The sequence below is a fragment of the Pteronotus mesoamericanus genome, unplaced genomic scaffold (assembly GCF_021234165.1).
Source record: "Pteronotus mesoamericanus isolate MK-2021 breed Mesoamerican mustached bat unplaced genomic scaffold, CSHL_Meso_final contig_27, whole genome shotgun sequence".
Classification (NCBI taxonomy): Eukaryota; Metazoa; Chordata; class Mammalia; order Chiroptera; family Mormoopidae; genus Pteronotus; species Pteronotus mesoamericanus.
The window spans coordinates 20,706,838-20,721,946 of NW_026555115.1; the positions used below are offsets into that span (position 1 = coordinate 20,706,838).

Here is a 15,109-nt window from a genome sequence, read left to right on the forward strand (position 1 = left end):
GGATCTGCCTCTGATGATGTCAGCTGTTGCCCCTGTCTGACCTTAGGCAGTCTGTTCCAGACTTCCAGGAATCTACTGTCTGTGGCTATCTCCTTCAGTTGTTAATCTTTTCATTGTGCACTCAGCGGTCAGGCTGAGACACCACAGGGCTGGGCAGAGTCTCTCCTGGGGGCGGGGTTATTGCATCCTGTCACGCTGCTGCCGCTCAGAGGAATGATCTGCCTGAGCCAGATGGCTGCTGCTGTATGGGAGATGAGTTAGCACGAGGATCCCACCAGCCACTTTCTCAGTGCTCTTCCCAAAGCCTCCTTCCCCAGTCTCTCCTTAGGCGTCTCTAGCTCACTCTGCTCCTGCATTTGCTGAAGACCAGGGTAAGTGATTGCAAATAAAAGTTTATGCATTGACCCTTTAAAAGGCTCTTTGGGTCTCCCGCAGCCCCTTTCTGGCTGAGGGCAACCTTGCTGCTTTTCACAGCTGGTGGTTATTTGTGTACTTCTTGGTCTCTGGTGCTGTAGGCTGGGGTCCCCTCTTATGGTTTAGACCCCGCTCTTCTCAGGGGAATCCAACTGGCTGTTTCATTATTCTGGTGCTGCTGCCTGTTGGCGCCCCACCCATCTGAGTCTCTGCACTCCTTACTCTTTAGGTTATGCTAAAGCTGGTTCTTCTGTCTGTCTGAGGTTATAAGGCTTCTATGTCGCTATTGTTCAGTTTTTTGTTCCAGGTGATTTCTCCACTATTTAATTGTAATTCCAGATTGGTCCTGAGTAGAGGTCAGTGTGACTTCCATTCACTCCCCCACCATCTTGATTTTTCCATATCCCATTTTCATATAATTTTTTTTGTTTTTGGTATGTGTTTTCCTAGATCATATGCCTAGTAATATGTTTGGAATAATATTTGCTTAATATTAATGGTGGATTCTGGGTGATGAGCATTTTTTTCTTATTCATACTTTATTTTTAAAAATAATAAGTATGTGTCATTTCATAAAAGCAAACCTAATTCTCAAGTAACTATGTTACCTTTAGAGATTGTAAGGAATAATATTTGAAAGGAAGCAAGATGCAAGTAGAAGTAGAAAAAATTGCCTGATCTAATGGGATTTCCAACAGAAAAGGATGCAATATGCTCTCTTTGTCATTTCAGGCTGCTATAAAGGAATACCATGGACTGGGTAACTTATAAATGACAAAAATTTATTTTACACAGTTCTGAAGACTGGGAAGTCCAAGGTCAACTCACCAGCAGATTCAGTGTCTAGTACAAGCCCACTTCCTGACTCATAGATGGTCAGCCATCTTCTCCCTGTGTCCTCACATTGAGGAAGGGGTGAGGGAGCATTTTGGGCTCTGTTATAAGGGTACTAATCCCATTCATGAAGGCTCCACACTCATGACTTAATTATCTCCCAAAGACCCCACCTTTTAATACTATCGCATTGGGGCTTAGAATTTCAACATTTGAATTTTGGGGGGGACACTTAAAATTCAGTCTATGGCAGTCCTATTCCTCACAGTACAGCACATTCAAGTGGATCAGAGATTCAAAGGTAAAAAAAATGAAAGTATAAAAATAAAATGTTTCTGTGATTTTTGAGTAAGAAAAGCTTTTCTAAGCATGACAACAAAGAAAACCCAGAAAAATTAAGAGAAGATTAAGATGCTGACTCTGTAGAATTTCTTTGTGGGCTTCAAAAGGTTATTTTAACTTTGATTATAGAATGTCTATAGCTTAAGACAAATGAGAAATGATAAACTGGGGCAAAGTTGTTTATGAAAAGTTTATGAAAAAGGAGTAATTTCCAAACCTCTCAAGAGATCTCTTACAGACCAGTAAGAAAAAAAGCCAACAGATTAGAGAAGATGACATAAAGAAGAAAGGAAGTAAGTTGGTATCTAATTAAAACATTTAGTATTAATATTAGCAGAATTCCCTAGAAAATAAGTTAATTTTCTCAGTGTTTTTTGTTTTCTTAAAAAATTTGCCTCAACTCTGGTATGTGTCTGTTGAATAATATTTCTGATCTTCAAAGTTTAGGTTAAAAACAAATAAAATGTTATCTGTTTTCAAATAGAAAAAAAGGAAAAAAACCAGTAGGCTTTGATTTCAATAGTTAAGTGACCGAAGAATGTAAATGGGCTGTTTAGAGAAAAATAAACACATTTGGGCCAATAAGCCTATGAAGAGGTCATCAACCTCATTTTAAAAAAAATACAAAGTGACAATGAGAATATTTTTAACTAATTTGTCAAAGATTAATTAAATGTGAGGAAACACAAACTCTTATACTGTTGGTAGGAGAATACAGGGGTGCAACCTTTTGGAAAGACAACTTGACCTTATATACTCATATCCTTTGACCTAGCATATGTTACAAATGTACTCACACAAATTGTTAATATATATTAAAATATATGTACACACACACACACACACGCGCGCGCGCGCGCGTTCATTGCAATGTTATTTTTGATATTAGTAAAAAACCAACAGGGAGCAAATCTAAATGATTATCAGTAGGAAACTGGATAAACACCTTATAGTATAGCCACCTAATGCATTATAAATAGCAGACATAAAATATCATCTATATATCCACTATGTGTTATTAAATGATTGAAAGCAGGTTGCATATCAGCAGGTGTAATATTGTATAAGTGTAAAAAAAGTGAGATGTTAGCTATGTCTGGAAAATATACACTTAGTCTGCTTTCAGTAATGTACTCTTGTTTTAAGTTGTCCCTGCTATCTCCAGGCTCCCTGTTTCAGCCCTTCTGAGTTGATATTCAGGGGAGGGAAATTATCTGAGTAGTGTAGGGAGGTCATCTCCTTTCCTTGTGATTTAATGCTTTAAAACAGGGGTGTCCAACCTTTCGGCATCTCTGGGCCACACTGGAAGAAGAGATGTCTTGGGCCACACATTAAATACACAAACACTAATGAAAACTGATGAGCAAAAAAAAGGGTCCGTGCATAATTTTTATGATATATACCACCACAGATAAGTAAAAAAGTCCTCACATAATACCCTAGTTATTCAGCAGCCCTTTTAATATAACCTTTTAAAATTGTCGAGCAGGTCCCAAGTTTGTGATTACTAACACAGAAAATGTACATATCTAAGTAATAAAATGTCATTGATTTAAATAAAATTTTTTTATTATAAAAATAAAAGAGGGCGACATAAAACTAGTGGGATGTTTGACATTGTATCTGAGAAACTAATGCATCAATAATGTATGGTTTGATAGAAGTAGTTGCAGTTCTCAGTGAGTTTTCAAGATGCTCATCAGATATTTTGGTTCTATTTTTACTCTTAATGTATGTCAGTCTTGAAAATAGTTACTCACAAATGTAGGTATTGCCAAATAGCGATGATGTGAATAAGGCATGATTGTGAAGCAAAAGATACTTGTCCCTGGGAAGATAGGACCTATAAAAATCCAGTAAAGACATAATCAAATTTTTCTTTAGGTTCGATGTCAGATTGCAGCCCTAGGCATTCCATTGAAAATTGGTGGGTAATATATTTATGTCAACTGAAAATGGAGTCGCAAGTATAGCAAAATATTGATTATTTTTCCAGAAATCTTGAAATCTGTTTTCAAATTTTTGTATCAAATCAAAAAGCTATATATTTTTCACAGCTTACAGGACTGTTTAGCCAACATGTCGAAATGCATAAAATTGTTTGCCTTAATTTGAGTTTATCATAATTTCAGTTTCACTTGGAACACTGTAATGATTTGAAACATAGTATTGATAAATTGGTTTTCACCCTGATGATACATGTTTTACCCATTTAACTGAGTGGTTAAATCCACTAAAAATGCTAAATCTGTAAGCCAGTTTTTATTATCAAGTTGTGGCACAAATTTGTTTTTTGATACATAAACGACTTGATAACATATCTTTTATCATAAAATCTTTTCAACATTTGACCTTGACTTAGCCATCTTACTTCCAAAAAGTAAATGATGTCACCATAGTTAGCATCAACACTTTTAAGGAATTTAAAAGTTAGCATCAACACTTTTAAGGAGTGATGACTTAATCCCTTGGCTCTTATGAAATTCACAGTCTTGATGATGATTTGCATGATGTTATCCATTTTTTAAAAAGCTTTTGTGCATAAATTTTCTTGGTGTACTATGCAATGATATTTCATCAAATGTGAGTTTTGGGCAGCAATTGCATCATCATCTATTAATTTTAGGTCTCTCTTTTACCTACCATTGCTGGGGCACCATCAGTAAATATACCAGATGTGTTGACAATGGACAAAGAAAATCACCTTAACATAACATATTTTTTTACTGCTTCGTATAAATCTCTTGATTTAGTTGTGTCTTCTAATAGCATTAAAAAAGCCATTTCTTCAGTGACATTAATTCATCATCAATACCTCTAATAAAAATGGCAAGTTGAGCTGTATGTGTAGCATCAGTGCTGTCATCCATTGCCAAAGCATAAAATCTAAAATTAGCAGCTTTACTCTCCAAACTTCTTTCAATAGATTTTCCAGTTTCTTCAGTTCTCCTGGTTATAGTCTGGTGAGATAAACTGATTTTAGAAATATCCCCCTTCGTTTCAGGGTAAATTATATCTGCCACACTTTCTACACATTGCTTAATAGACTCAGCATCAGTAAATGATTTTGATTTTTTTTGTTATTAAATATGATACCACATGGCTAGCTTTTACAATGGAACCTGCCTGAGTTGCAACTTTTTGAAAAAATTTTGGTTGAGAAGACAGACTTTTTCTCAGTTCCACTATTTCGTCCTTATGACACAATCCTTCATACACATTGAATTTGACAACACGTTTTTGCATATAATGCGTTTTCAAGTTACAGTCTTTGAAAACTTGCACAAATTCCCTAGAAATTAAGCAGTGTCTTACTGTTTGCCTCGATAAAAAGTAGTCATCTGTCTACTCTCCATTGAACAATCTTTCTTCGAACATAATTTTGCTTTTTTGAGGTTCTTTTCTCTTTTGAAATGTTGTAGAAGCCATGCTAGGATTAAAAAATAATAGATAAGGGACTTTATTTACTTATATTATGAAAATTAATTGACAGGAAAATAGCAAGATTTGGGGCCCTTCCACAGCCCTCTCAGCTGCCAACACAGAGGGAGGTGGAGGGCTGACTGTAAAGCGTGGCAGGTACTTGCACGCCATCAAGGTGTAGAAGTACCTTTAATAATCAAGTAAGAATGCTTACTTGACTTCTAAATAACATTAAGCACCTAACATTGTAATAGTAGGTTGAAATATTATTGACAATTACTGCCTTGCTAAGTCACCACAAGGACATGTAACATCTGATGGTGTCAGTTCTACTGTCTGCACTTGGAAGATAACACACTGGAAGCCACACACTGCTGTAAAACTGAAGCCATGCATGCATATAAATAGTGAGAGCATATGTGCGTTTATTTTACATGACATTGTGACACATAGCAAAAAATATCTCATAATATTTTAAGTAAATTTATGATTTTGTGTTGGGCTGCATCCATAGCCATCCTGGGCTGCAGGTTGGATACCCCTGCTTTAAAACAGCCCTTCTACTTTAAGTAGAATTTTAGAGGATACTAGAGTTTAAAGCATATATTTAGTGTACTGGGTTTAACCTGAAGTCCTCTAAACATTGACTTATAAATTATTGAAGTACTTTGTAATAATTGTATGTAAAAGTGCACAATCATGAATGCATAGCTTGCATCCCTGAGAAACCATATATCCAAGGAAAGGGAAATAATTTATCTACTGGCAGCAGTTTCTCCACATTTCAGGGTGTGGATTTGTGGGTGCAGGGGATACGGTTTTTGATTTGGTGGTTAACAGAAAAGTCCCAAATGAGAAGGTGACAGGAGAGGTGGACAAAGAGTCCAGAGACACAAGGTGTTGCTAAGGCTGCTCAACGTGAAAGGCAGAAGTGAAGATTTGAGGGCAGACATTGGAATGAGTTGGGAGGGCACATACTAAATCGGGTACAGTGTCTCTACTCTCTTATAATCTAGTGGAATAGCCTTCCCATCTTTTCCTCCCTTTAAATGACAGTTTTTTGAAGAGACCAGGCAGATATTATATAGGATGCCACACATTCTGTAGTATTTGTTTAGTGTGTTGCGTCATATTCTTTAAGTCATTCTACTAAGTCCTGTGTTTCTGGTAACAAGTTAGATGTAAAGGTTGATTAGACTCATTTTTGGTAAGCTGACTTTATGATTATATATTGTACTTCATGTAGTATCACACCAGGAAGCATACAGTATCAGGCTGTTGTATTTGTGCTGATGTTTGATTACCTACAGGTGGTGACCTTCAGACCCTCTATTGTATAGGTATGTTTTTCTCTCTGTAGTTATTGCTATTTAGTACCTATGGGGTTGTACTTCAGCACCTTGTATTGAGTGAATTTTTACGTGATTCTTTAATGATCCTTGCCTGAATCACTTCATATGAAGTTCAAAATGTTGATTTCTTCCCCTAATTTTATCATTCCATTTCTATTTATTAGTTGACATTCTCCTCAGAAAAGTACTTTTTCCCATCAACCTTTGTTCCTCCTAAAAAAACAAGGTAAAGCTTATATTTTCTTTTAAAGACTAGCTTTTAGGGCAGAGTTTGTGCAGTAATCCCTTTTGAAGGTGGCTAATAAGTCCTCATTTTTTCTTCCTCTTTTTAAAAAACTATTGTGTACTGATTTTTATTTATATATTAAGTACTTTGTACCCTTCTTCTAGAAATTGTATTTTACTGTTATTTGGGCCCTTTTTCAATCTCTCATTTTTTAAATTGATTTTTAGAGAGGCGGGGGTGGGGGAGGGAGAAGGAAAGAAAAATTGATTTGTTATTCCACTTATTTATGCATTCATTGGTTGGTTCTTCTGCATGCCCTGACGGGATTAAACCCGCAACCTTGGTGTATTGGGATGATGCTCTAACCAACGGAGCTACCCAGCCAGGGTCCATTCTCTCTTTAAAAAAAAAAAAAATTATCATTTTGAAACAAATTATGTTTACAGAAAGTTAAAAGAATAGTAAATTGCCATTTTTGTCATATTTTCTTGCTCTGTATACATACATGCACACATATATACCAAAAAAAATTCTGACCCATTTGTGAGCAAATTGAAGATAAGAACCTTTACTCTTTAATACTCCAGCATATATCTCCTTTGAATCAGGATATTCTCCTAAAACTTTTTAATTTTATTTTTATGACCATTTCTAATAACATCTAGTATGTAATTATTAGACAGGAAATTTATAATTGATACAGTGCAATTATCAGCACATGTTCAAATTTAGTAGATTTCTTATCTTTGGTACCATCTATCCTATACTATATTCCTGAACTGCACTTTAGTTCTGACAAAATTTTACAGTACAACAACATGAATTGTTACAATTTCGAATTCCCACCTTCAAAATTATAGGCAGTCTTAACATTGGTGGTCATCTCCATTTCCTGTTCCCTTTATCAGTGCCCTCAAGGTTTTTATCCTTCTTTCTGATGTTTTAGTTCTCTAGCAGAATGTCTCTGTCTTTCAAGGACAATACATCACAGAGACACTAGTCTGAAATTCTCTCCCACTGCCAAATTTACAGTGTTGTCTCACTTCCAGTTTTGAGGCAGTGTGTTATGAAAACTAAATGTACGAAATTTGAAATAAGGCACAGCCCCTATGCAAAGCCCCTGTAATTTAAAAATTTCATCAAGATCAAAACTGATAGGTGTACTAAGTGAATTGTACATGAGATGTCTGCAAGTGAGTTTTTCAGGTTTACAGCATGGTTGTTAGACATTTATGTAATTTACAAAGTGATTCCACCCTGATAAGCCTAGTACCCACCTGGCATCATTAGTTTTTGGTAACTCATTTGAATAATTTTTTTTGCTATACTTTATCTGCATGTATTACTATCTTCAGTATTAGAGCAATGATAGCTCCTCGTGTGATCTTTAAAAAGAAAAATCCCTCTTTTTTTTTGGATTGCCAAAGTGACACATGCTCATTGTAAAAATTCCTAACTTTATAGAAATATATTTTCAATTATGTGGAAATCACCTTCTCAAATAATAAAGGGAGCTGGATCTCCAAAGTGAAGTCAAAGTTTGACAAATCAGGTGTTGGTAAGGACATTTCAGGTTGATGGATGATCAGAATGTGCAGATTCGTTGCACAATCATTTTCTGAGCAGCTTTAATGTACACTCATACCTTGTTTTATTCTGCTATTCTTTATTGAACTTCACAGATATTGTGTTCTTTACAAATTGAAGGTTTGTGACAACTCTGTGTCAAGCAAGTCTATCGGCACCATTTTCCCAATAGCATTGGCTCACTCCATTCTGTCACATTTTAGCAATCCTCACAGCATTTCAGATTTTTTCATTATCATTTTATTTGTAATTGTAGCATGTAATCAGTGATTTTTTAAAAAATTTTCTAATTACAGTTGACATCTAATATTATTTTAGTGTAAGGTGTACAACATAGTTGTTAGACGTTTATGTAATTTATGAAGTGATTTTCCCCCCGGTAAGTCTAGTACTCACCTGGCATCATACATAGTTACTGTAATACTATTGACTGTATTCCTTATGCTGTACTGTACATCCCAGTAACTATTTTATACCTACCAATTTTTACTTCTTAATCCCTCTCCCTTTTTCACACAGCCCTCCTCAGCCCTCCTGCCATCTGACAAACATCAGTTTGTTCTGAGTCTGTGTCTGTTTTGTTTGTTCATTTTTGTTCTTAAATTTCACTTATAAGTGAAATCCTATGGTATTTGTCTTTCTCTATCTGACTTATTTCACTTAGCATAATACCCTCACGGCCCATCCATGTTGTTGTAACTCCATTATTTCTAGAGTATTTTTTTTCTGTTACCTCTCCTCTTCTCTAGGGATTCTAATAAGATATTAGGTTGATTAAATTTGCCCTATAGCTCATTGATGTGGTTTTTCAGTCTTTTTTTCTTTATAGGTTGTATTTTGGACATTTTCTATTGCTGTGTTTTCAGGTTTATTTATCTTTTCTTCTGAAGTGTCTAGTCTTTTCATCTCCTTCAGTCAGTTTTTCTTTTCAGACATTTTAATTTTTATAAGTTTTATCTGTAGAAGTTATTTTTCATGTTTCATTTAATGTGCTCTTGCTTTCTTCTATATTCATGAACATATGGGATAGATTTATAATAATTTTTAATGTCCTTGTGTACTAGTTTTATCATGTCTTTTTTGGTCTGTTTTGATTTATTGATTTTTTTTATTCTCTGTGAATTATATTTTCCTGCTTTATTATATACCTGGTAACTCTTTATTGGCAGTGTGAATTTAACCTTTTGGCGGGGGGGCCTAGATATTTTTGTATTCCTTTAAATATTCTCGAGATTTGTTTTGGGATGCATTAAAATTACTTGAAATAACTATCCTTTTGGAGCTCGCTTTTACACTGTTTTAGTGTGACCAAATAGCCTTTAGTATAGGGTTAATTTTGTCCAAGTACTGTGGCAGTACTCTTTGAGTACTGGACCCAGGACCCTGTATATTGTGAGTTCTCCAATTATTCTTGGCCTGTTGTGAGCTCTGGGGATTGTTCCCCCTGCTTCTTTCCAGGGGTCTTTATCCAGCTTCAGCTTTCCTTCAGAACTAATCTGAACACTTGAGGGGAACACTGCATATCTGTGGAACTCTTTTTATGCAGCTCTATTCTTTCTAGTACTCTTACCTGTGAATTTTAGACACCTTGGCTTTCCTGAATTTCTCAAGTCTGTCCTTCCCACCTTCGATTGCTGGGCTTTTAGTCCTTCCTCCCTCTGCAGCCTGAAAACTTTTTCCAGGCAGCTACCTGAGGCTTTTATGGGACTCACCTCATTTGTTTTTGTTTTCATAGGATCACTTTTTGCATTGCCTTTGTTCAATATCTAAAAATCATTGTTCATTATTGGTGCACTTTTTTTAGTTGTATTAAGGCAGGAGAGTCAATTTACTCTCCCTGTTACTGTGTTACAGTTGGAAACAATTGTCTATATATAGAAAGCCATTGGTATTTTAAAATATTGTTCATCATGTGCCTGAATTAGGTGAGGTGTGGCCATCTGAGAAGGCTTATATTCGAGACCCTCTAAGTTGCTCTTATTATAGGGTAATTTCTAAATTACTTGGCACAGCAGATAACTGAGAAGAACACATTGCCTTGAAATGTCCTAGTGCCAGTTTGGATATTTATAGAAGATGCAATGAGTGTAGAATTTAATACAGATTAAATAATCATTTCTGAGTATGACCTAAAAAACTGCAAGTATTAGAAGCTTTTTTAAAAGATTAAAAAGGATACTAAACAGTAATATAATAATTATACTATAGAGATTATAATATATATCTACAGAACAAAAGGGGAAAATTCTCTTCCTATTATACAAATAGTCAGGTGATATTTTAATGCATTGATTCCAAAAGTATGTCATCTAAACAACTTAGATGGAAGCAAATTGATTCTTGAGGTCAAAATAATTGGATGAGTCAAAAGTGGTTGTAATTGTAATGAAAATTTAACATTTAGGGTGAATGTGAAAAGTTTTACTAAAAGCATTGTCTGATGTGGGTGGAAAAAAGTAATGTTTTAGTCATATGATTTCAATAATGTGTTAAATATTTATATGTTAATTGGGCCAAATTAAAGTAGATATTTGATTATTTCATCTATAGGCTTATATTTGAGTTGGCAAAACTATCTTTAATAGTTTTTACTGGGAAAATGGGGTGTCTAATTTTCAGGGGCATTGCAGACTGTTTTTAATTGTGCAATCGCCTATAGTTTAGATATTAGGTTATTCACTTATTTAACAAATATTTTTAAATAACAAATAAATACTTGTTATTTATTTAGCTCTCCCGCCCCCGCAAGTTGCTGGGGATAAAAGTGGTAAATACAAGATACGTTCTCAAGTCTTGCTCTGTTGGAGTTTTGAATCCATTTTATTTAGAAACTGAAACATGAATGTTAGAAGTGGAAGGACTCCTAGAAGCCATTGCAGTTTTTAAAAAAAATTTTTTAAAGGGGAAATTGAGACCTCTCAAAAGGAAAAAACTGCTCAAAGTTGCATAGCCTTTGAGAATTTACTTTGGGAAAAAATTTGAGAATTTACTGTCAAAAATTTGAGAATTTTACTTTGAGAAAAAATTCTCAATTTACTTTGAGAATTTATTCTTGGGAGAATAATTTTTCAGACTTCATTGTTATGAGGTCTGCTAAATTTAGGAGTGCCTTCTCTCACTGGGCTAGACTTTTAAATACAATAGAAACTTCACATGAAGACATTTCAGAACAAGGAGAGAGAAACAAGCTAAAGCGTTTTACATTCCCTCACAGAAAGCAGTGCCTACCCAGTACTTAGATATTATCTACATTGTTTTCAGTAATCTTCCTAAAAGTATAATTTTTTTTTCAAAGAGTTATGTGCCTTGAGTGAGCTTTACTCTTTCACGTTGAGAGCAAATGATTCTTGGAGTGGCTGGGAAGAAGGGAATACTAAAGGATGTGTTTGCCAATGATGAAATTTACTTCTGCTCATATCCTTCTCCTGCTTGCCAAGTCTTGTAAGTTATAAGTAGGTTGGTAGGTACATAGGTAGATAGACAGGTAGATAGATAGTTACAACTACCATTTATTAATTAATGCATAACAAGCTTGACATTATTTTAAGTGCCGTGCACGTATTATTTTGTTCAACCCTTACAACAGTCCCAGCAGACTGTTCAAGGTAAAGCTCCACTGCATCTGTCTCAGGTGTATCCTGTTAGACTTGAAACAAAAGGCTATCACCTGATAGCCATCAATAATAGTAATAAAAATAATGATAATGCTTACTTATTATGGGATAGGTAGTATCTAAGTGATATACATGTATTAACTCTTTCCCATAACCCTTATAGTATAACTTGGTTTAGTACGAAAGTTGTTGATGTAGTCCATGATATTTGAATTGTTAGGATTAGGAGTTGGGTATAAGAAGCAAATGGGAACAGCTCAGTTATTTTATTTTGAGGTCATTCATAATGTCTGTAGACTCTGAGAAAACCTTGTGGACTTTGAGAAATTGTAGGTAGTACTCTTCCTTGAAACACATTTTAACAGGGGAGTGTGGCTACAAAGCTTATGAGACTGAAAGCCGTTTGCATCCTTCTGTTTCATCTCTTATCAGCCTATCTGGCTCTGTTTGCAATGCTCTTGAGGACAGTACAGTGAATTCCCAAATTAGGCTACTTCTGGGTTAAAAGCAAAGTCTTCTTGAGTTTGAAATGGTACATTGTTATAATTATCTTTTTGTGGTATTGATTTATAATTATTTTTTTGACAAGGACTTAGGCAAAATGGATTTTGTAAGGTACTTAAGTTAAAATCTGGCTTCATTGGAAAAATGTGTTTTTTTTTTAATAAAGAGAATAGATAAGTTTTAGATATAATATTTTAAATTATTGCATTTTGTTCTTCCATCACCCCTTCTCAAAAATACCACATGGAACATTCCATTCATTACTGCCTGAGAAAGTCATTACTTTGCAAGCTGCAGTTGCTGAAATGATATAGTGGAAGAAATGTTTGCTTGTATTTCTTTTTTTGTTTTTTGTTCTTTTCTTTTGTTTTGTTTTGTTTTTGGTAATTGTCTTTTGAATATCCAAACTGTAGCAAAGAAGGAGAAGCAGATTTAAATTTATATTGGGGAAACCTCTTTGTGGAGCATTTCATCAGATGACTCACTGTCAGCCTTATATCTTAAAAAGAGGGATTAATGAAATAGCATCTGAAGCAGCAGTGAACTCTTGTGGAATAAACCCTGACATCTTCCGTAGTGTTTTGTGGAATAATTTCAATTTCTTCAGATACAGATTACATAAAGAAGATTGTAGGGCACGTGACACATTCTGGTTTCTTGTATTTCAGATAGTAGAAAAATTGCTACCTCTAAGAATGGATCCCGGAGAGATGTTGTCACAGTTACAAGTTTCATCTATGGTTTTGATCTCACAACTTCATTTTAATTTTTATTTATAATTTTTGATTCAAATAGGCAACTTAGAATAATTTGCAATAAACTGCTTTATGTATAAAATACTGTAATGGTAAAGTAATGGATTGCCTGTGCATTGTAACCACAAAGGTAAGATACAGCATGCTTTTTTGTGTTTCATTGTTAGTGACAAAATGTGAGAGACCTTTTTGTTCATAATGTATTTTAAAAATAAAGTGTTACTGTTGTTATATATTTGAAAATAGATATTTGAATCCACATGACACTTAGTTAATATCCTTTAGGAGAAAGATAGTATTTTAGAATGTGTTTCAGATAGCTAAAAATAGTATAATGAATGGATATTTTCCCCCCTGAGATTTATAGGCAGCTTTTCTTCCTGTTAACAGCCAAGGTTTATAAGGCATTGATTATATTTAAATCTTCTAAATATATTCTCAGAGTTCTCTCCATTTTCTGACCCAACATGTAATGCTGATTGGAAGTATAACTAATTTTGAGAACATTTTCTGGCTTCTTCCATCGATTGCAAATACATTTTTTTAAGAAGAAAATAAGTTCTAATTGTGTTGCCTCTGAAAAGATGTTGACCTGGACTTAAAATGGTTAGACTTGTGAAAGTACTTAAAGTTACTTGTCTTAAAGCCTGTTTTGCTCACTGTTCTCAAAAGTACAGCATACTTCACTTAATCTCTTTTTTTTTTTTTTAAACTTCTGAACACCAGTTGTGTACATTGTGATTGTGTAAGATTCAAGATGCTTACATTTTAAATTTATACAATTGGTTTTCAAAATATGGAGTAATTTATGTTTTTGGTTTTTATTTCTATACACTTAGCACACATAGGGATTGTTAGTTGAAAATGTGAGATTTTTAAGTTACATTGAGTACTAATAGAATAAGTAAATTTCTAAATTGTGAAAGTAGGCTATTTCTATATCGTGAATTGTTTCTCAGAAGGGGAAAAGTGAGAAAATTGATAGAAATTAGTTTTGTTTGTTGCTCACGGAGTTCAAGCAGTAGGAGCTTTGACCACATGCAAACTTATGCATTGTCTGGTCCCATTCTGTTAGTAATGGATGTCTGCTGTGTATCTCTATTGCAATATCCTCAAAGACTGTTTAAAGGGAAATAAGCCTGGAAAACAGTCTTTTTCTATTTGAGTTGTTTTCATGGTGGTTTGTAGTTGTTTCTCCCTGTGATTTATCTTTTATTGCTTTATTCCTTTGAATTTTTATTTCTGATACCATATCAAGGTAGCAGTCTCTTCTCTCTGCCCTGTTTTTCTTGATAGGTTTTTTTAAAATTTGCATTTGACCCTTCTTAAGCAAGAGTGACTAGTTAAAAAAGTGCATAGACTCAATATGCTAAAGTTTTTACAAATTTTTATTAAGTAACTTATGTTAAACATAGAAAAAAGATGCAGGATAGAAATTAGGAAGCCTAATTTATTGTCTGTAGTTACTTTTAAAAGAGCTAAATTAAAATAGTTTCTGTTATTAGATACAAAACCCTTCGAATGTATTTATTTAACCAATAAGTAGAGCAGGAAGAGCAAAATTCTTAATTTTTTCAATTAAAGTGCTACAGTGTTTTCTACCCTTGGGTCTCTTCTCTTTTTTCTGATCTTTAAAGAGCTTTATGGTTTTATATGTGTTTTAAAAGTCTGACAATATAGTTGATGTAATTCTATCATGTTAATAATATTACTTAAACACGTTCCTGAGTGAAAATTTTTTCATCATCCGCCTCCCCTCTCTCCCACTTGTGTCGGCACTATGAGTTAGGTAGGCATGTTGCATCACTGCTACCATGGATACTCTTAAGAACAGGCATGTGGGTTGAGCTAAAGCAGTGATGATTAGTTTTCTGGGTTTTTCTCCCCATAACTATATGTTCTTCATAATGAAGACTTTTATTTTAAAACATTTGCAAATGACTAGGTTGGAGATGTGATGACTAAATCACCACTGCTACTGAAGTGCCAGATCTTGACCTTCATTTATAATAGTATTAATGCCATTTACTAATTTAAAATGATTATAAATAGCTGCAC

General features: G+C 34.4%; 1 protein-coding gene across 16 annotated transcripts in view; it reads left to right on the plus strand.

The window, feature by feature from the left end:
- The window catches only part of DLG1 (discs large MAGUK scaffold protein 1), a 284,963-nt gene that overhangs the window by 24,692 nt on the left and 245,162 nt on the right, over nucleotides 1–15,109 (plus strand). Inside the window, exon 1 of one of the 16 annotated variants that reach the window (XM_054575121.1) lies at nucleotides 12,373–13,181. The exons of the other annotated variants lie outside the window; for them this stretch is intronic. Within the exon in view, the coding sequence (XP_054431096.1) occupies nucleotides 13,152–13,181 (30 nt within the window). The 5' untranslated portion in view covers nucleotides 12,373–13,151. Of the gene's footprint in view, nucleotides 1–12,372; nucleotides 13,182–15,109 lie in introns of those variants that run through there. 16 annotated transcript variants of the gene reach the window in all.